Source organism: Dermacentor variabilis, unplaced genomic scaffold, assembly GCF_050947875.1.
Source record: "Dermacentor variabilis isolate Ectoservices unplaced genomic scaffold, ASM5094787v1 scaffold_12, whole genome shotgun sequence".
In the NCBI taxonomy this organism is placed as follows: Eukaryota; Metazoa; Arthropoda; class Arachnida; order Ixodida; family Ixodidae; genus Dermacentor; species Dermacentor variabilis.
The window spans coordinates 60,892,170-60,914,518 of record NW_027460280.1 but is presented as its reverse complement, the minus strand read 5'-3'; the positions used below and the strand labels follow the sequence as shown (position 1 = coordinate 60,914,518).

General features: G+C 47.3%; 1 protein-coding gene across 1 annotated transcript in view; it reads right to left on the bottom strand.

Moving 5' to 3' along the window:
• Nucleotides 1-22,349, bottom strand: part of LOC142565790 (kelch-like protein 26) — a 34,786-nt gene that overhangs the window by 9,174 nt on the left and 3,263 nt on the right. The window contains exons 3-7 of the mRNA XM_075676323.1: nt 21,675-21,827; nt 8,969-9,171; nt 8,327-8,527; nt 8,086-8,173; nt 1,572-2,264 (exon numbers count right to left, since the gene is read on the bottom strand). Coding sequence (XP_075532438.1) covers nt 1,572-2,264; nt 8,086-8,173; nt 8,327-8,527; nt 8,969-9,171; nt 21,675-21,827 — 1,338 coding nt within the window. The remainder of the gene's footprint in view (nt 1-1,571; nt 2,265-8,085; nt 8,174-8,326; nt 8,528-8,968; nt 9,172-21,674; nt 21,828-22,349) is intronic.

The following is a 22,349-nucleotide window of genomic DNA, read 5'->3' as shown; positions in this document are numbered from 1 at the left end:
GCAATCGCGAGCCCGGACACCTCCGAACGAGCAACGACGCCAGGCTCGCAAGGCAAAAAATGACAACCATTCCACTCTGTGAAGATGGAATGGCAGCGAAAGCACTTTGCTTTTCGTTTAAGAGCTTTGACTGTCGTCAGCTTTCGCTGCCATTCCATCTTCACAGAGTGGAATGGTTGTCATTCTTTCCAAACCGAATTTTTTGCCTAAACGGGAGTGAAGGTCGAACTATCGAAATCTTTAGATATTCAGAACATTTTGAGCAGGAATAAACCATTTTGTACTGATGCAAGTTAGAATGGTTGTATGTAGCTCACGGACTCCGCTTTCATTTTTCCCAGACGTAGGGCGCTTACAGATCACAGTCCTGGATCGCGCAGTCAGGAAATTTAGCGCAGAAGTGTAGTTATATTGGGTGCGTTCGATTCGTCGTGCACTTCGCGAAGCGCAGTTCACGCCATTTGGGTACCAGTTCCGCTCTCGTGCTGAATGAGCCCGACAACACCGGGGCGAGGACTTCACTACCCAGCAAGCCGAGCTAACATGCCTGTACAAGCCGTGTGTCAACGAACGATCGACTGTGCCAAACGAATGGTGGCGCGCAGATGCCGCCACAATGCACTGTCATGAATGCGAAGCACAACACGTATTGGCTGAACATGATGTGCATGCAGGCGAATCGAATGGTCTCTTATGCTGTCCACCTCAAGAGCAGCTCGGGCAAGCGGTGGCCGGGCAGTTTTCACTATATAGTGAGAAGGCTGGTCCACCAGCCGAAAACTTTTAGTAAATAAGTCTTCCAAAAAGTTCGTCGTCTCTTTCCTGCATATGTTACGTCGGGTCCTGCGTGCTGAACTTTGAAGAAACCCCATATATATATATATACCACTGATCGCCCTTTGCGAAAACGCGAACGTGAGCTCACTGTATCGCTTTCAACCCCAATTTATTTTCTCGTGACGTCTCCGATTATTCGACCATTTGGTCATGCAGCGATTGGTCATGCGCTCCGGGAAATTATAATATTGAAAGGTTAATTTATAGTGTAAGTGGCAATGCATGTTGCGGAACGAGAATGCTGAATGAAATGGCCGAAATTTCTGTGATCTGCAAATTCAATAACTTCAAACTGCAGTCGACTTCAAAAATTGGCGCTGTAAACGTGATTTCTGAAGTTAGGGATGCCCTCTTTTGCGTTCTTTTAGTGCGTGAGGAACTTTACTGCAACACGATTTTTCACTTCATTTTGAACCATATCAACCGACAAACAAGCGAGTGATATGAGCAGATGCAAAAAGCTGCATGACGGTGAGGCCGTAGTTTAGAAGCGATTATTCCTAGTCCTGTGATTGGCGCAATAATGCGCAAAGAAGCCAATTTATGTGAAGCTGCCTCACAAACAATAGCCGACAATCAAAATACCTGCCTCTAATGTTAGCACAGCTATACATTAGTATTGCTAGCTATAGTTACTGCCAAGATTCGGGTAAGATGATTACATGCTATAGACTACTTTTTTAGGAAGTACGGGGAAAACGAGGAACCAGAATGAATGCATAGCACCAACGTACCTTGCTTGGAGTTTCACTGAGGTTGTCTTCTGTTTGCACAGAAATGGATGCCAAAGGTTCTGTCAAGCACTGGGGTGAATTTGGGCTAACAAGAAAAAAATCAATTTCCGGGTGCTCAGAAAGCAATGACGATTTGCTAGTCAGTGCTTCACGCTGGATGTCTGTTTGGCCGCCAAGCAGAAACCTTGTCTTCAAATTTCCTAGTTCCTTTTTGTGAACTCTGTCACCGTCACTGTGCATCGTTAGGCTCTCAGTATCAACAGACTGAGTGTACAACTTATCTTTCTCATCACTCGTAGAGCAGGAGTCGGCTTGAGAAAAAGAACTTTGTGAGTCTTGCGTCACAGTTTCTACGTTGCTCTCCTGCGTGGTTGGACGTGTCGTCGCCTGAGCATCCAGCGAGGAAGTGTCGTTGAAGCTGGACTCGCACACATTCGTTGCAAGGCTGTCCACGGGGCTATCAGACTCGGATGTTGGGGACTGCACTGATAAGCTCGGAACTCGTTCAGCCTCACGCACGGGCCTGTAGAACTGCCTTGACTCCTGTAGGTGTGCAATCCAAGGCTCCTCCGTGCGCCCTCGAGTTGTTGGCAGCATCCGGGCCTTCGCCGCTTCCAGCGTTACAGAAATTATTGAAGGCTGCTCCGCTCCCCCCGCAGCTTCCGACGATTCCAGTCCTTTATTTCCAGGTACCTATACGTGCGATGAGATGGCAGAATAGAAAAACAGTAGGCGCTGGTGCGGTCCCCTAAAAATCAACTCATCAGGGCACAATGCCCATTGCTTCGTTATAGCGCGGGACATTTAAACTTGCAGTACTAAAAAGATGCCTGAGGAAATGCGCATAAAAGTTCTACCAGTAGTTACACAAACTGCTCGCACGTGTCAATTTCAACAACGTTTCTGCTTAGAGCCACAGCGTGCCTGTGTGTACTTGGCAATGTTCACGCATGGTCCTTCATGCTTTTGTTAAACGCATGTTATTGCAGCTGTGATGTGTCAGTAATTTTGGTGTGATTCACAGAACTATATATAATGTGCATCTCAGCTTTTTCACTGTCTTCTATGCACCAGTGCACCAATACACTGAATTTATATGTCATACATACACTGTATGAAGGCACCATGCGTACTCAGCGTGACAAAATTTAAATTATGAGTACGACTGTAGCGCATATAGACTAAGACGCAAGAAGGGCCACGAAAGGTGCAATACCAATAAAGAATTAGTTTCTTGATTCATAGATTTCATGCGAAAGCATCAAATGGCCCGTTGCTCGAATAAGCCGGCATCTGTAGCAGCGAAAACGGCACATAAATTGCCATTATCTGCGACGCCACTCACGAGCGCGCCTCGATGGAGAGGGTGAGTCGGAACACCTGCTGCCGCCTTAGCGCGCCAGCTTTTGCGTGAGGGGAGAGGGCACTGCCGCAACGCCACGTCACCAGCACGCCTGGACGGAGAAGATACGGCGACGCGACGCCCGGGGCGAGACGGGTTGTAGTCGACGAGCCAGTCGCTTGACGCGCGCGTGCGGCTGCCGCCGTCTCGCTCTCGGGCGCCGTTGCACGGGCCGTGTATCCCTCTCGCCCTCCGCCCTCCCCTGGGCTTAGCTGCTGCGCGCGCCTGCCGGCCTCGGAGTGCACTGCTGCTTCCTCGGTCTCTCGTCGCGCAGGGCGTCGATCGCGTGCCGCGTCCTTGGTTTCTCAGCAATATCGTCCAAATGATTCCGGTCTACAGCCAACATGGTAACGTAGAAAATGTACCGAAAAAAAAATAACCCGCACGAATTTAATAGCAAAACTCGAAAACATTACTCGCAGAGCAAAACTCGAAGGATCACTCAGCGGCATTCGATTGGACATTAATGCGATCGCATGCACAACTTATAAGAGGTGCTTAGGTGTTCTCGGATTTTTTTCTGCTGTGTTCTCAACCATCATTACAACGTGACATCTGAGGTGTGGGGGGGGGGGTATTCTGTAAGCGTCTACCTAGTGGACATGTCCATTTCGTCTGCTGCTGAAGTTGTGATTGGCTTGGCTAGGGTATGCGTCAGAACGAGACAGGTGTCCCCAGCCAGTCAACACTTCAGTAGCAGACGAAATGGACATGCCCACTAGGTGGACACTTACAAAATTCACCGCCCTCCCCCCTCCCCACTGGTGGATGTGACTCGCGAAGGTTTTTAGATGGGCAATGTCTGTATTTCGTGTGCCTTCTTGCGTCCTCGTCGACCTGAGCTACAATAGTACCCCAAGATGGCATATACCAACAAGTCCGCATTGCAGCACTATTTAAAACACACGGTTTCACAATGTAGCAAAACCATGTTATGTCGGGACAGTCTCTAACAAACGCCTCAAACTTGTGGCAAGGGCAGTATATATCTAACCCGCGCTGTCCTTCCCTTGCCCTCGATGCCTCACGGCTGGTCTGGAGTACGCACGCGTACTCCACGCCAGCCGTGGCTGCCTAGACTTTTACGCTTTTGTCATACGTACTAGGAAACGCAAAAAGCATACTAGATGCAGATATCGCAATAGGCAATGGTTGGCAGGTAGCTATTGTTCAAGCGCCTGTTGAGGCCCCCCGATACACATGTTTCATGCATACAGCGCAAGCATAGGTTTGGCTGTGTCACAGCAAATGACGACTTCCGAGACGCTTAGGTACTTGGTAGAACGAAAACTTTATGTACAGCTTAAGCTGCAAGGATGTGAATACACGTGATGTTACAAAAGCAAAATGGATCCCTTAAAATGTACTCTTGTATTGGACCCCAAACTTAAGTTGCCGAGCGCCGACATCCATAAATAAACGATTATTCGAAGAAGTTACCGCCAGCATCTTGGAATCAATTGTAGTTTAGGTTACATCTGACGACTTCGTGAACAGGCGGAGATGGGACCGGATAGCACAAAGTTCTCGTATGATATAAAGGACAACACTTGTTCACTTTCCTGACGAAAGCGAGCTCTCTGGCACGTCAGAATAATAACAACAGCAGAAAAGAATGAGAAAAAATGAAAGAAAAGCAAATGTGCCCCTCGCAAGCCAAACACAATAGAGAGAGCGAGAGAAAGCATAGTGGTCATGACGTGTGCGCATTGATGTCTACAAGTCAATCAACAATTTTTGCGATAAATTAGAGTTACGAAACCTATAATTAACAAAAGCTTGTTAATTTGTTGCCATCGCGATTATGGTACATGTTTATGATGACAACGGTAATATAATCGTATTTGAAGACAACTTCACTCTGTTTGAATATTCTCTTGGAACACTTCTGTTCCGAGAGATTCATCATGGAATTTGGCACTCACTCAGCTAATTTCGCGTTCAGGGGCGTCGATATCGACACAACGTCGGGCCCCCATTGTGACGTAGGCTACTACGTTTGGCATATCGTTTGCAAGCTGGGCGAAGCTGACGACAGCTGCGATCTTGCTATCAGCTGGCGAAAATCGCAATGGCTGACTTTTTCCCTTGCCCTCACGGTGACACTCCCTCTTGGCTTGACGTTGTGTCGAGATTCACGCCCCTGAATGCGAAATTAGCTGAAGCCTGCAACACCTTCAAGCGCATGTAATTCCTTTAATAAAGTGAATTGATTATTTTGTCTCTTTCTCCTGCTCTAATGCGAACACCTTTCTATGGCTCTCTCGCCCGTTTTTTGTACTCGGGGTTCCTCCGCTAAGGGCACGTTCTCTCGCGCAATCGAATTGTGGGGGCGCTTGTGCTGTCACGCGAGAACTTTGTGGCGTCTGAAAGTTTAGATGCCGTGGTCAGAGGTGTCGCTGTGTCGCGTTTTCCCGCCGCATGGTCTGACGGTTGCGGGTCGCATTCGGCGCCGAAGGCCGCTGCGCATCTCTAGTCAAGATGCGCCGTTTCGTCTTGCCGGTTCATCTCAGCTTCGCGTAAACCGACAACCATGCGGTGTGGGGTCTGCACAAGCGAATGGTCGGGGGAGTATCTGGAGTAAACCTATTTGTGACTACTTTCACTGCTCCTATGCCCACTCAGGGACCGCAACTTCTGCGGTTTTCCAGTTTGGTTCAAAAAATCAAATAGTCATTTCTTTTTTTGCTTTTGTGCGGACGTCTTCGCAAGAGAACAGACAGGCACGGGGAGACGCAGGACGACCATACGAAGGTTGTTTTGTTCAACTTCAGACCCCATATGCAGCATACCGAGATGATATATGTCCGCACGGGATGCCACCCATCATCATCATCATCATCATCATCATCATCATCATCATCCTGGTTACGCCCACTGCAGGGCAAAGGCCTCTCCCATACTTCTCCAACAACCCCGGTCGTGTACTAATTGAGGCCATGCCATGCCTGCAAACTTCTTAATCTCATCCGCCCACCTAACTTTCTGCCGCCCCCTGCTACGCTTCCCTTCCCTTGGGATCCAGTCCGTAACCCTTAATGACCATCGGTTATCTTCCCTCCTCATTACATGTCCTGCCCATGCCCATTTCTTTTTCTTGATTTCAACTAAGATGTCATTAACTCGCGTTTGTTCCCTCACCCAATCTGCTCTTTTCTTATCCCTTAACGTTACACCTGCCACCCAAATAAGCATAGTGCCAGTGCGCTTGCTGGCCTAAACTGGAGCATCTCGGTTGCTTATTTCGGTGTAATATATCCCCCGCTGTCATATGCCATCATGGCATGCCGCATGGGGCCAAATTGTTCAAAGCCGGCCTGGCGTTGAACAAAAGAACATTCGTATGGCCTTCCTGTACCTGTCCGTTCCTCCGGCGAAGGCCTTCGCGCAAAAGGAAAAAAAAAACAAATCGTACAGGCATGAAAATGCAGCCTATTTTCTGTGTCACAAGGGACTGGCGATGCCGAGTTTGAAGAGACTGTGAGCGCCGCTGTGCGCACGGATCACTCGTCTTTTTTTCTCTCTCTGCGGTAAAGGAAGCCCATAGACTCTCGTACGGTATGCAATGTTTAATCTTCATGATTGCAGTGGCTGATGGAATCTGCGTTTCATCGAAAATAAACGAGACAGTCTCTTTTTGAAATGTAAGCTGCTTTTTTTGTGTTTCTGCTCATATGTATATTGTTCACGGTATTTGATATTCAACTCAACAAATGACATTGCTTTCTTTGCCACTATTCGATAAGGCGGAGTTCACGAACGTGCAGACAAGAGCTGCACAGGAAAGTATCTAGCATAGCTTACGTACTCTTTCAGAAAATAGCAATACAAAAGAAGAAACACAGAGAAAGAATGCTGGGGCCGTATGACGTAAAACTATTCCACTATATTTTTATTCCAATCTCCTGACGTCAAATTTGCAAAACCGCCGACGCAAGCATCGGGCAGTCACCCGCAGGGTTGTCTGAACAAACCAATCAAATGCTCCCCTCGTTCATAGGAGGTCACTTTTGTTTGCGTGAAAAACGAATAACATTGCCTGCACTGAGCGGCTTGTCTTATCTAATTGGCTCACAAGAGGCGAGGAGCATGCTCAAGTGGAGAGGGATTTGATGGGGCCGAGCCACTGCACTGAATATCGATAACCGGATGAAGAGGGTGGTGCCGGCGTCTGCGATTGGTCCGCTTGCGGTGGCTCGTCGACAATCGCGGCGGCATGCAAACGAAAGCTTAAGAATGACGCTAAAACGGATCCTCAGCAAAGAAGAGTTGGCAGAACGAGGTCGTAAACGTGCCGAAATTTCTCGAAAAAGTTAGACGGCCACGCAAAAAAAGGAGGCCACGCAAAAAAAAAAAAAGGACACGCAAATAAACCCATGCACTCCGGCAGGGGCGAGTAGCCAGTGCCGGAGCGATCGGCGGCAGCCATCTTTTATTCCTTTCGGAACGGGGCAGGCTGCGGCTATTCAGAAAAAAATTCAGTTTTGCTCGGCATATTAATGCATCTTTAACGCGTACGCGTCACTCTGACGCGGTAAATTTTTGCGGTTTTGTGACGTCGCGTGACAGGCAGGTGAAGTGAGTGCAGCCCGAAACCTTTAGACCAATAGCCGAGGGCTAATGGCAAAAAAGCCGTCGAATCAGAAATAACTATTTTTGTTTCGTTCGGTCAAGTTATGCATAAACAGTGTGTACACATCATATCAGATGGCGAGCTATCGCGGTTTTCGTGACGTCGCTTGACAGACAGGTGAAGTGGGGGTGATCCAAAAAAAGTTCTTGAGCAATCGCGGTTGGCTGATTACAGAATTGGAATAGAAAAGTTTGGAATAGTTTTACGTTATAGCGCCCCTGACTGCAAAAGGTTTTGAAGATGACAAATGTGCAGTAGGATGCGCCATCAACGCCACGCAGTACTACAGCCTTCGTTATGAGGTATGCTAATTCCAGAAATTATAAGGATCTTTTTGTCTGCCTAAACTGCACCAAGGAGATCAGCTACAAATTTCAGTTAAAAAACAAAAATATCACTCATTTTCCAACGAGGCATGTTTACTGTTCAGTCAGTAAAACAATGAAATGCCAGTAGATGCAAGCATCAAAGGTACATACCCCAGGAAGTTCACTCATATAGTGGCGAGGCGTGCGAGTTAGGTGCCCAACCTCCGTTTCTTTTCCAGCAGTTCTAGCAACCCAGAAGCTGGATAAGAAAGACATACTCTCAATGCACAGAAAACGAAAATGTAGAGTTAAAATCCAAATCACAAGTCAAGTGTGAAATAACATCCTATTTCAGTACAGCCTTCCATGTTAAAAAACACGGTGCATAAAAGTAACAAATCTGCTCCCTCACCACACAGCACTGAGGATCATGACGCGAACGTTGTGAACATCTTGAAGGCCAGGTGGAATCTTTGCTTCTACACAGTGGCTAAGCTCCATCAAACTCATCAATGGGAATCGCACGCAGTACATCAGCCGCGCTGCCTGATCCATCCGTTCATGTACATTATTGTTTAACCAGCGGCAGGCAGCGTTAAACACGTCGAGTTCTCTGTAAAGAAAGAATGTGCCAAGGAGATTTATTCATACCATGTATACACATTGTAAAACACAGCTAGCTCATTAGCGCAGTGCTCTTGTATAATAAAACAAATGCTGTAAGCACGTCGAATCTCCAGATGTACACTGGTAATTTTATCAGTCATCAACACTAAACTCACAGCTGCACAAGCCCATATACACAAATAAGAAGAAGCGAGAACGCAACCACATTATACAGGTTGACCGAGCTAACTTGGACCAAGTGTTCAAAAATATGGCCCGTTTTACTCAAAGAAAACCTAGTACATATTGTTTCCAGTTGAGTTGAGAGGCCACCAGTAATGTTTTGTTGATGGCATTCAATCTTACAGACGTAGAAATGTAAGCAAATTAATTTAATTTATTTCTTCTTATTTACACAACAGACAACAAATCGAAAACAGAATCTTACCCTTTGCAGCCTATGACATCAGATGATAGCAGTTCACAGACATCACTAGTGTCAAGCTGCAGAAACTCGTCTGACTGTGCAACAAGTTCGAAATTTGAAACAAGGTGGTAGAAAGCAGAGTTCTTCTCACGCACATTATTCATGCGCTTTGCTGTCTTGTATAAAATAATTTGTCTCCCAATTGCGCTTGAGTTTGTTTCCAACTGCGAAGAGAGATATTAGCACTGGTCAAAGAGAATGCAGCTGTTTTGTTATGTATGAGAGCTAGGTCTACATTAAGCAGTTCTTTAACAGTCACAAACAGTAATATTAATAATGAATCGTCTTCGATAAAGATAATCCTTCAATGTTTAGGTGATCCTAGTATATTGCTTTATGATGACAATAATAAGAGTGCACATAGCATCGGATGCGCAGTTCGCACCACGACCTGCATGTGCACAACACACACAGGCTGCTACTTTTTTTTTTCACAAATAGACAGGTAGGCAGGATACATTAATGCCTTAGTTCTTACGTCTGCATCACTTAACATGACTATTACCATAGAAATATTTCATATTTGTACTGATCTTCTGATTGCTGCATATAAGAAAATGAAGCAGATGGTGTAAAAATCAGTTGTGATCACAAAAGAGAATAAAGAAAGAGAAAGAAAGAAAGCATGATAGCTAGCTATTGTAAGAGCTCTGTAACAAGCACATTGATATTTAAGGTACTTAAGAATTCACTAAAGATATTTCTTTGAAGAAAAAAAATGTGTACACACTCATTCAAATGTTCCACTTGTGTATATAGCTATTGCTTGCTAAGAGCAATAAGAAAGGGGATATCAATAAATGTTCATGCAGTGAGAGAACTACCAAAGGAGGCCACGCAGCTTTCTAAGAAAATTAATGGAGAAAAAGTAATTTGGCTCGCATAGTCTCCATCTAGCTTCCCTGCCACAACTGATAAGACAACAGCAAAATACTGTCTCTTAGAAGCTACACACACTTACGTACAGTTAGTACCAAGCTTTAGATCACGACGGCAGCAAACAAGTCAAAAAAGAAAATTACCAAACAACTCAGAGCAATATAATAAGTGCTAATAGCCTAAAAAGTATAGAGGTTCATGTACATGACCAAGCTAAGACCGAATGGCGACGAAGATGAAGGCACAACAGTCTAAGAGACCAGACACACAAGAGATGGAAGGAGAGGACGACTATGTAGACTCAACAGAGTATCGAAGGCGCACTGATTCCGTATATTTTTACATTTGGCGCCGTCGAGTACTGAGCAAGATGAGGACTACTTTCCACATGGTACAGCGAGACGGCCGACCTATCGGTACGATCTACAGACTCGATGACGGAGACATCACGTCTGCACAAAGGAGGCGACATATCCGGTTCTAGAAGCTATAGCTGCCCAAGCTAATGCGATACTGGAAGACATTATGGTTAAAGGTACCGCAAGGATCAATATGGATCTGAAGGAGTTTAGGTTCCTGATTAAGCAAGATCTTTCCACCCCTCCTAGCGTCACTGCAAATCCTTTTTCTTCAAGGCAGATATTGTCAGACGCACTATAGCACCTGTGGAAGTTCAAAGCCAGCAAGCCAAACGCGAACAAGTATTTCGATAGCAATTATATAGACACCCCAGGTACATTTCTGCCTTCGGCGTCGCCGTGATGTTCCCTATAAAGTCCAAGGACGATAACATCGTGGCGGCGCGCCGTATGCTGTACGTGCGAGTGCAAGCGTGCGAGGGTGAGTCGACGATGATGACTCAATCTAGCGCGCGCACTGGAGGAAAGCGGAGAGGAAGCGAGCTGTCTTCCGTTGCACGTAAGGCACCGAGGAGAGGTCAGGAAGGGGGGCATTCTACTCCGGCGGCGGCTGCGTATGGCGCGCCGAGTGCTGATAGTTTCGTGCGCGCTGTGTTCTCGCCGATTAGTTTGCGTTGACGCGAGAGGCAGCATGGATATCAATTCGCTCGCTGCTGTTGCCGCACTTTCTCACTTCAGCGTTTTGACAACGGGTGTGTGCGGTCGAGTGAGATGTGTTCATGTTTGCTTGTGCGCGCGTGACATCATGCTTGTTAATTTAATTAGTAAGCGAATATTTACTAGTTTATACGGGCGATAAAACTACTATCCTTACTTCCTATCCTTACTACTACTAATTTGCTATCGCAATCGATGCTTCACCTATCGGGCGCAACTGCGACTGACGTTTTGAAGTACGCTCGCAGTATATTGTAGGAGCCGATCACAAGCAGCTACAGAAGTATTTGACGGCACCTGAAATGCATGGCTCGACTATTACGACTACGCTTTCAAAAGAAGTATTTGGCGCATGGATAGTGACCGCGTGATTAACATGTCGAAATACCTAAGCGGGAATGCCAGAAAATGGTTTGACCATTGTATCGTTGAGCATAAAGAACAGCCTTGGTACGTGTGGAAAAATAAGTATTCTCTTTGATTTTCAATGAAAGCGCTCGAGGTGTGGGATAAGGCACCTGTTGCAACTTAACGCATTTTCGAAGTGCGCGCACCTTTTATCGCCTCATCTGGCGATCCTTCGGGTTCGGACTATCTCTACTAACACGTGCTCCTTTCTATCTTCCTGCCACTCGGCTACTTATAAATACGCTCTACACCTTTGAATAAACGTTCATTTTGTTCTACTGACTACGCTGAGGCTTCACTGGTCTGGCGTTATTGCGAGCACGCCATGGCTATGCTACAGTGGCGACGAGGATGGACATCGCCCATGCAGTGAAAGTCGACGCTGAACCGGAACCCACGCAGAACCGAGAAACCAAGGTCATCATGGCTCACCAACTTCCCGACTTCGAAGAAGGCAAATATAAGTGGAAGCCGTACCTTATTAAAGTAGAAGCATACTTCAAAGCGAATGCGATTGAAGACTCGACTAAGAAAAGAGCATTGCTTGTTGCTGCGTTAAATACGCATACGATCCAAGTGCTGGCAGGGAAGGTGGCTCCACGCAAGCCAAATGCATTGACGTATGAAGAAGTCGTCGAAGTTTTGAGTGAGCACTACAGTCCCAAAAGACACGAAATCACCGAAAGCTACAAGTTCTTCAGTCGTTGTCAAGCGGAGGGCGAGCCTGTTAATGAATTCCTGGTAGACATTCGCCGAATAGCTGACAATTGCAATTTTGGCAGTGCTTTGGATCGCATGCTTCGAGATCGCATTGTTTGTGGAATACGGTCAGGTGCCCTGCAGAAGCAGCTACTGGCACAGCGAGAATTAACGCTACAAGACGCTGAAGCGATGGCCCTTGCAGCTGAGGCTGCGGATAGTGATGTAAAAGAGATGATCGGACCGGCAACGACACCCGTGTTAAAAGTACAGGCGTATCGGAAAGAAACTCTAGTGGATGAAAGGAGGGCTGCCACACGTCAAGAATGCGCAAGGTGCGGTAGTACAAAACATAATGACGCGTGTTGCTCCTGGTCTAACGCTCGCTGTTACCGCTGTGGACGACGTGGTCACCTTGCAAGGAAATGTCGAAGTCGCGGGGCTAGAGAACAAGGCACGGCAAGGACAGCCCAAACTAACACCCTCTTGGGGACGGAAGCCTCAGCCGACAAGGAATCCGAAGCCACCCACATTTGGACTTTGGTATCCCAACGAAAAAGCTGTCTGGAACCGCCGATCCGCCGAACGTTTGATTGGTGCGGTGTGCAGCTGAGCATGGAAGTTGATACCGGGTCGCCCGTTTGTGTCATCCCGCGTGAACTATATTATAAGCACCGTGAGCAATGGCCGAAACTGAAACCGTCCAGTTTCAATTTATCTTGCTACACAGGACGCCTTCCAGTACTTGGGGAGCTTGCGCTCCAGGTTTGTCATAAAGGGGTGACAGTGGAGTGTGCGCTGACAGTCTTGGACTGTGCGGGACCAAGCCTCTGCGGTCGCGATTTAATCCAGCGGCTGAACAGCGCAGGTGCTCCAGTGGTTAGTTTTGTAGAGAACTCGGCGGCAACAAATGACTCGAGCGAATCCAGCGTGAACAGCATATTCAATGACTACAACGACGTGTTCTCCGAGGAACTGGGGCTAATCAAGGGTCCTCCAGCCATGGCCTGCACATGAAGGAAGGCGCCGTACCCAAGTTCTGCAAGGCCAGACCCATTCCATACGCGCTACGCGAGCGAGTGTCACTCGAGCTAAACCGTTTAGTTTCTGTGGGCGTGCTGTCGCCGGTGGCACACTCTGAATGGGCAACGCCCATAGTCGTAGTGCTTAAGAAAGACGGCGCAGTAAGCATCTGCGGCGATTTCAAGGCCACAGTAAATCCAGCGTGTGCAACTGAGCAATACCCATTGCCAATCATTGAGGATATGTTTGCCCGATTACACGATGGGGACTATTTCAGCACTTTGGATTTACGGGATGCATACAATCAAGTGGCGCTAAACGATAACGCGAAGAAAGTTTGCGTCATTAATACGCCAAAAGGGCTATTTTGCTACAATCGACTTCCTTTCGGTATAGCCTCAGCGCCCGCAATATTCCAAAGGAAAATGGATGAGGTATTGGCTGGCCTTCCAGGAGCACAGGCTTATCTTGACGATGTGCTCATTTCCGAAAAAGCGAGTGACGGCGGCGAAAGGCTGAAAAACGTCTTACAGCGCTTCCGAGAGCGCGGTGTAAAGCTAAGGTTCGATAAATGCAACTTGCGCAGCCCAGCAGTAACTTATCTAGGCCATCGGATCGATCGTGATGGGCTTCATCCGACAGAAAAAAACCTTGACGCTATCATGAAGGCACCGAGCCCCTGTAATGTCAGTGAGCTTCGTTCATTCTTGGGTATGATTACTTTTTACGCGCGGTTTCTGCCGAACATGTCAACCACACTTGGCCCATTGTATCAACTGCTTGAAAAGAACGCACGCTGGCAATGGAAACAGCCGCAAGAGCACGCGTTTGATCTTGCCAAGCAAAGCCTTAAAACAGCCAAGGTTCTAGTTCATTTCGACCCTTCGAAGGAACTTAAACTTGAGTGTGACGCGTCTCCGTACGGTGTGGGAGCTGTCTTGTTTCACACGACCGGTAACGTTCACAGGCCCATTGAGTTCCGCTCGCGAACATTAACGCAGGCGCAGCGCAACTATTCGCAGCTCGAGCGAGAGGCACTGGCACTGGTATTCGGCGTCACGAAATTCCGCGACTACCTTCTAGGTCGGGAATTTAGCTTAGTGACTGACCACCAGCCATTGTTGGGCCTGCTGAAATCGGACAAGCAGACGCCCACAATGGCCGCCGCACGGATACAACGTTGGGCACTCCACCTGGGGGGCCTACCGCTACCGGCTACAGTATGCACCAGGACGACAGATGCTGAACGCTGACGCCCTCAGCCGACTTCCGCAAAGATCTTCGGAATCTGACGATGACGGTGAGCCGCCCGAATATGTGCTGTCGCTAAACCAGCTGAACAATGGCACCATAACAACGCGTGAGCTGAAAGCATTAACGGCTTTTGACCCTGTCCTGGTCGAGGTCAAACGGTACATATTACATGGGTGGCCCAGAAACGCAAACGGAATGGCCCGGGCCGTACTGCCGTTTTTTGACCGCAAGCTCGAATTATCCGTAGCACATGAACTGGTGTACTGGGGTAATAGGGTCATAATACCGACCGAAGCTAGGGAGCGAGTGCTGCATCTTCTACATGAAACGCACCAGGGTTCACCGGCAATGAAATCTGTCGCTCGTTCTTTGTTCTGGTGGCCAGGCCTCGACAAAAATATTGAAGACGTGTCTGCACAATGCCAGTACTGTGTGCAAAATCTGCCGATGCCAACTGCAGCTCCCGTCGTTAACTGGCCTGAAACAGGCGAAAGGTGGTCCCGTATTCACATTGACTACGCGGGTCCGATCTGCGGAAAAATGATACTCGTAGTAGTCGACGCACACACCAAATGGCTCGAAGCAATACCTTTGTCACATGCCTCAACGCAGACTACCGTTGACTGTCTGCGTGGCATTTTCAGCAGGTTTGGAATACCGCGCACGATCGTTTCTGACAACGGGACCCCATTTGCCAGTCAAGACTTCGCGTTGTTCGTGGCAAACAACAACATTGTGCACCTTCGATGCGCTCCATACCATCCCCAGTCTAATGGTGCGGCGGAAAGGGCAGTGCGAACGATAAAAGATGGTCTTCGAAAAATGACGAAAGGAAAACTGGAAGAGAACCTAGTACGGTTGCTATTTAACTACCGGAGGACTCCGCGAAAATCGGGTAAATCCCCAGCAGAGCTCCTTTTGGGCTATCAAATACGCTCACGCTTGGACACATGCTTTCCTCCAGCACTTGCAGGGCCAAAAGAGGACCAAGATGACTGGCTGCCGCTACCTGCAAGTGAAGTGTATACCCGCAATTACGGTGTGGGGAGCAAGTGGACGCCCGGTCATGTGAAGGCGACGTCGGGAGCGAGAATGGTGACCGTGGAAACATCAGACGGAGTCATCCAGCGGCACGTGGACCAGGTCCGCCCTCGACAGGAAGTACCAGGCGTCAAACCGACAGTAGCTACAACCACCACACATCGCAGTGAGCCGGACCAAGCAACACAACTACAGCATCCAGAAACGGTGAATCCGGATGAAGGCATAACCGCTCGGCGCATTCCAAATGGCACCCGTTCTCCAGACTTTGCGGCACCAGATATTCCAGTGGCCCCGTTGCATACAGGTGTCGCCCAACAAACTCTGAGACGCTCAACGAGAGAACGCAAGCCAGTGCAACGCTTTCATTTCTGAGGAGGAAGGAATGTTGCAACTTAACGCATTTTCGAAGTGCGCGCACCTTTTATCGCCTCATCTGGCGATCCTTCGGGTTCGGACTATCTCTACTAACACGTGCTCCTTTCTATCTTCCTGCCACTCGGCTACTTATAAATACGCTCTACACCTTTGAATAAACGTTCATTTTGTTCTACTGACTACGCTGAGGCTTCACTGGTCTGGCGTTATTGCGAGCACGCCATGGCTATGCTACAGCACCCATGTATAAGTAGAAAGGGGAAAAAATCACTTTTCGGATCATTTTGAAAAGTGTCGCCTACTTCAGCTAGCAGAACCAAAGCAATGCTTGGAATGGTGAGCGAATATCATTAAAAGATACAACTCATGTCACCACGTTCTGTGGACCGTCTGTGGACGACCTTCTTAATATGCTAAAGGACGTTGTTGTGACAGATACTTGCAGAGAAGCGAGGGCCACACTCCTGGAAACAGCACAACCTGCAATGGCATGGTGCCAACAGAAAGCACGTGACAAATTTATACGCACTAATCGCCATGACACCACTTCTGGACGAACCCTGCCACGCTTCGAGGATTGTGAAAGATCCTCGAAACTCAAACACAACGTAGTAATGAACACGAGACCGTGCTTCTTATGAAGACAATTGTTTTATGTGTTCCTATGGTTGTGAACATTCAAGAAGTATCAGCACTCGTGGACACTGCAGATCATCAGTCAGCCTGGTAAATGAAAAAAAAAATTATTTCAAAAAGATATTATCGCAGGAAAGTCTATTCTAGTTCATGGCTATGAGGGAACAAGGAGAGATTTTTCAAGTTGGACTGATGCAAAGAATAAGTTCAGAAACCAGGAAACCATTGTCAAAATTTGGTACTGTCCGGATTCAACTTTGATGTTATCCTCTCTCGGCCTGACATTAAACGGTTAAAGATAAATATTTCGTGGAACGATATCATAACTACGAAGGAATGCACTGTGAGGAGGGTATAGTTACATGGAGTACTTTGTTGCGGATTAGTTGGATCATACTGAACGAGTAACCTACTGCGAAAAATACACCAAGAAGGGTGAATAGAGAGACAGGCGCTCTGTCTCGTTTTTCTTCCCGCCCTTCTTGATGAATTTTGCGCCATACGCAGTAGCGTAGCTAGGTCGTCTAGCACCCGGGACCTATAGGTCTGCTGTCACCCCCCCCCCCCCTAGGTGCAGTCAGGAAGACGAGGATATCGAAAATTCCCGGAGAGGGGGGGGGGGTGATTTCAGCACCAGCACAGCCGCCTTGGATACCGCGGCATGCCCCCCGCCCCCTTCCCCCTTCGCTTTCGTTCCCAGAGATCGCGAATTTAGCAGGTATACATGTTGTTGTATTTTCTGCACCAAATAACACAGGGTGCTGCACTGATACCTTGTGATAAGCGCATTTGGTCATCTGCTGTCAGACTGTAAGGCGTGGCAGCCAATACAGATACGGAATCGTGGAAAATATGGCTTACAAGTAACCGAAATATTCTAATAAAGTTTTAATTAGTAATTAAAGAGGTAATATTGCATTTGCAAAATTGAAGCCCGGCCGTCATATGTTGCCCAACAACAACTTCACAAAAATAGTCGCAGGTACTACGGCGTGCAGTATTTTAGCTGCAGGCAGCCCTGAACCCAAACGAAAATTAAATAGCGTGTCAGTGACGCTGATCTCTCCACCATATTCGAAAACGCCACCTGCTTCCCTGCTGCGCGGGCGCCAATGTGATGACAATTACGAGTTCTTTTCATTCTGACCCATAAAGCTGAGGCACCGCCACAAGGTTGGGAACGGAATAGAGCGCGCTGCGTGTCGATTCCTGGCGTCACCATGAAAAAAAAAAGAGAAGGCCGCGATGAATCCCGTGCCAGCGAAACCTTGCACTACTGTTGGTCTGCACTCGCAATGAAGAGGACGGAGAGATCGATGTCATTAGTGCACTAATTCATAGTTATTTCGGTACTGCCATACTGGGTCGCTCGCAGTGCCAAAGTACTGCAGGCTCTAGCGACCAAGACGATTTCTTTTACAGAAGAAGTTTTTGTTGAGAATATGACTTTAGGCCCTCAATTTACGAATTGCAATGTTTCCTTGATAATTGTTAATTAAGCAGTTATTTAAGATATCCTTAATATTTATCTGCCTTATTCTGCACGATACCGAGTTCATAATGGTCACAAAGGCACATAACCTGGTAGAATATGGGGAAATATCCAGACAAAATTCCCCTTTTTTTATAAAACTCCGTGTAGCAAGACACTGTTTCTGACATGAAGTCACACAACAACAAAACGATGAAGAGGCGGTTAGCTAGGACTACGAGACGGTGTTTTTATTGGACACCGCGAAACTGATACAAAACTGATATACTAATAATCATGACGGCGGGTTTCTCTGCGCCTCCTCGGTCGAGCGGGAGAGGGAAAGTGAAAGCTTTAAGCAGGACATCTCTCTCGCAGCGCCCGCGTCTACAGTCTGTCTAATCGTCATACGCCGCCAAACTCTCCGGCCGCACCGAATTCGAAGACGATCGCGAGAATCCCGTTCGCGTCGGTCGACGGCCGCACTTTGAACTTTGCACCATCGCACTCGAGGCACGCTTGGCCGTAAACGCGAGGGCCGGGCACGCTCGTTCAGCGCCCACAAGGGGATCTTCTCTTGCTGCTGTATTTGTTCGCCTTCGCAACGCGAACTGAAGAAGGACCCAAGAGACACGTCGCCAGACTGTATGTTTAGCGATGCCCGCTCTGATTTTTCTTAGCCCGCACAATGCAGCCGACAATTCTGCGGCTCTACACATCTGGTACACCGGGTACATGAAGAAGGGCTGCTCGTTACCGGAACATTCTTTACCATTTACGCCTAGTCAAGCCAGAGGAAAGAGGGGGTCTTCAGACATATGACACCTCCTCCCAACTGGCATCTGGCACCCGGGGCCCAGGGCCCTCCGTCCCCTCCCCCCACCCCCCTGTTACTACGCCACTAGCAGTACGTTACTCCTATAGTTACATATGGCCTGACGACATCGCATCCAAGTTCCCAGAGCTTATCTGCGTTGGTACATACATGCCGCCAACAACGGCACTGGAGGTACCATTTGAGTTGAACAACATAGCCATAGTCCGAAGAAAGTCGTACGCCCTCTGCAGTCACGAAAAAACTTTGGCTATAGCAAGAGCTCTATGCCATGCTTGACTCTGGCATCATCAGGCCATCGACATCCCCATTTGCATCGCCCATTATTATTGTGCCCCAGGAACATTGTTCTCTCCTACTGTGCACAGATTATCCTTTCCCTTTTATTCCCTTTTCCAATGCCCCGAATAGATTAGATCATAGATGAAACTGGCGGATGTTAATGGTTTTCCAGAATTTATTTGTGTAAAGGATAGTGGTTATTGTTACCCTAGGAAGAAACCCATTTACGGCATTAGTTACACTTTTTGATGTCTACGAGTTCAACTGGCCGCCTTTCGGATAAAAGAATTCTGGAGCGTGGCTCTAGAAGCGAATTATTTTGTCAAACTGTGGTATTCATGGGCACAATCTTCAATGGGAAAACCAAAAGTACCAAAGAAGAAAGTTTGCAGAGGGTTTCACGTCTCGTCAAGCCATATCATCTGCACTTCCTCCGAGTTTTCTTACGTCTGGTGGGTCACTTCAGAACATTTATCAAGGACTACCCAACGAAAACTCGGTGCTTAAGAGCCCTGACAGAAAAAGAAGTTCCTTTGGTATAGACTGAAGAGTGCGAACGCTGTTACTTTAACCTCGTTAACATCAATTCCTCTGACCCCGTATTGATATTACCGTATTTTTTACTGCCTTTTGAGTTGTGCACCGATGCTTCCCACTACGAAATAGGAACTGTGCTCTATCAACATGACATACGGAAGCGCAGTGGAAGGCAGCAGGAAGTAATGGAATGTATTCTTACATATTTTCAAAGGCTGAAGTGAACTATACACCACAACTGAAAAAGAGGCACTTGTAGTTGCAACTGCATTAAGCTACTCTAAGAGTTACTTTGAAGGCCTAAATTTCAAGCTTTTTACCGACTACCACGCCCTGACACTCCCTTCAGCTAGCCCAGCCTAAACGAATGGCTGGCTCGGTGGATAAGTCAGATCCAGCAGCTCAGATTTGAACTATCGCAATTCCCGGGACTCAAGCATCGGGACAGTTACGGGCTGTCAAGATTGCACGTGCCGAGAAAGGAAAGCTCCGAGAGCGTAAACACGACAAGGCTCTGGAAAGGCACACAAAATTTGCAAATGAAAATCTATCGGATACACGTACCTGAAACGAGCGTGTCATTAATACTGAAACATTACCACAGCAGCCCAGAATTGGGTGATCACGACGGATTCTGGAGGACGGACCGGAAGCTCACCCATATATTCACGTGAAAAAAAATGAAAACGGACGCCGCCAGGGGGTTCAAAACTTGCCACGAATGCCCAAATATACAAAGCAAACTCAGAGGAAATCATATGGTTACGCCAGCATAATCAAACGTCCCCTTTGAAGTGCTACACCTCGACTTATAATGAGATAAAGAAAGGAAGGGCGAAGGCTTTACAAAAACACAGGCTTTTCTCTTGGCAGTAGATTAGTTTACAAGGTTTGTTGCCGCCAAGACTGGAAGAGAACACACCAACTTCGTTATTCAGCGTCTTGAAAGAGGTATATTCAAGAGCGTAAGGTTGTAATTACTGACAACCGACCTGCATTCTGAGGTGACAAGCTGCGCATATAGCCACAGCAAAGAGGTATAGAGGTTCGTTTCTCTGCTCTATACCACCATGCAGGCCAACTTTCTTGCTGAAAGGCTGATGCGTGACTTGAAGATACTTATAGCATGTTTCCCGGACTTCAAGGACGCTTGGAAATATTCACTCAAAGCGGCCGTTGCCCATAATCGCTCTTATAGTGCTAGACTAGGATGCAGTCTATAATTTGAGGCGTTTGATAAAAGCGAATAATTGGCAGCTGATAAAGAACGGGGCACTGCTGAGAAAGTGTTTCTTCGGGAAACGCCACTATCGGCGGAACAAGGGAGGAGGTACCAGTGCACCATGAACAAAAACTTTGACAAACATCATCACTCAAATGTGCCCAATATCGAACGCCCGGGGACATGGTTCGGGTGCGAAATGGTCTTGACGCGAAGTCCCTGCACTCCGGCCCGTACGTACACTGTGCTTAAAACAGCAAGGAATTCTGAGGACACTGTACTACCGATGATTGAGAGCAAAAACAGAAGAGGCTGCAGTAGGAAATATCCTTCCATACCATTCCAAGAGAGACGAAGGCAGCAGGTTGGGATGATATAAAAATTCACGCATATACGTACGTATATGACCGAGCTAGCGTCGACGAAGATGGCAAGACAGCTTGTCTAGGAGGGCAGAGACAGAAGAGACAAGGGTGAGAGGGTGACTATGTAGCCTCAATAAAGTATCAAAGGCGCACTGTTTTTGTAGATTTCTACGAGATAAATGGAGAGGTTTCTCCATATATACCAAGAAGGGCTCAGAAAAGGTGTCTGGATGTTTTACCCTCCCGCCCTTAATTATCCTCATGCGGTAGCAACATTGTGCGTAAAATTGACTGGGTGTGACATTATTAGTAAAACTGCATGGTAAGACAAGGACAAAGAGTAAGGATCACAGTGCACAAATTACTTTTCCTTGTCTCAAAAATATGTAGTTTAGTTAATCATTTTGCACCAGCGAGACCTGCGGCAACTTTCGGTTGGGTGTGCGATTTCAGTGGATTCTCCTCATGGTTTTAGAGGAAATCTTTCTATTCTGCTGCTCTCCTCGAGGAGAACTTGGTAACTCCATGCACATAAAATGTTTCACGCAAGAGAGCACTTACCTGAATGCACTGATGAATGATATCTCGCATTTGAAGTTTGCAGGCAGCATGAAATATATCTGCTACATTGCCGCAAGACAATTCCAGCTTTCCGGATTTCATATACTCCAGGATATCTTTAAACGTCCGGCCCCTCACTCCAGAGACGACTACCTGCATGAGAGAACGTACACTGGGTGTTTCACGAAATGCGGCCGAAATTTGAGGAAAATAGGAAAGATGAGATAATTAAATTATTTACTCTGGATTGCTTTTATTGCAGGGCGATACATCTGAAAATAACTCTACGTAGTAAATAGACAAGTAGTTATGTAAATCAAACTAATTAACTTTTCCACAAAAAAGCTGTGCGATTGATCCTAATGGAAGACTTGAAGCGCGCTATCCGAGGAGTTTGTAACCGTTTCCAGAAATGCAAGAAATTAACGCTGCTAATTTTCACAGCGTAATGAATTCCAGCGAATTTCACGCAGGAAAGTGAACAGCCGACGAGCGTGACTGTGACGACCATAGTAGACGCCCATGAGTGACGCGACTGCTTGCGTCTCACCGTTTGGCGACCATGAAGCGATCGAGATTGTGGCTTGATTAAGGACGCTCGCTCGATACTCGCCCACTTGTGAGAAGCCGCAATCAATCACGTCGCTCACTGGCGTCTACTATGGGCGTTACCGT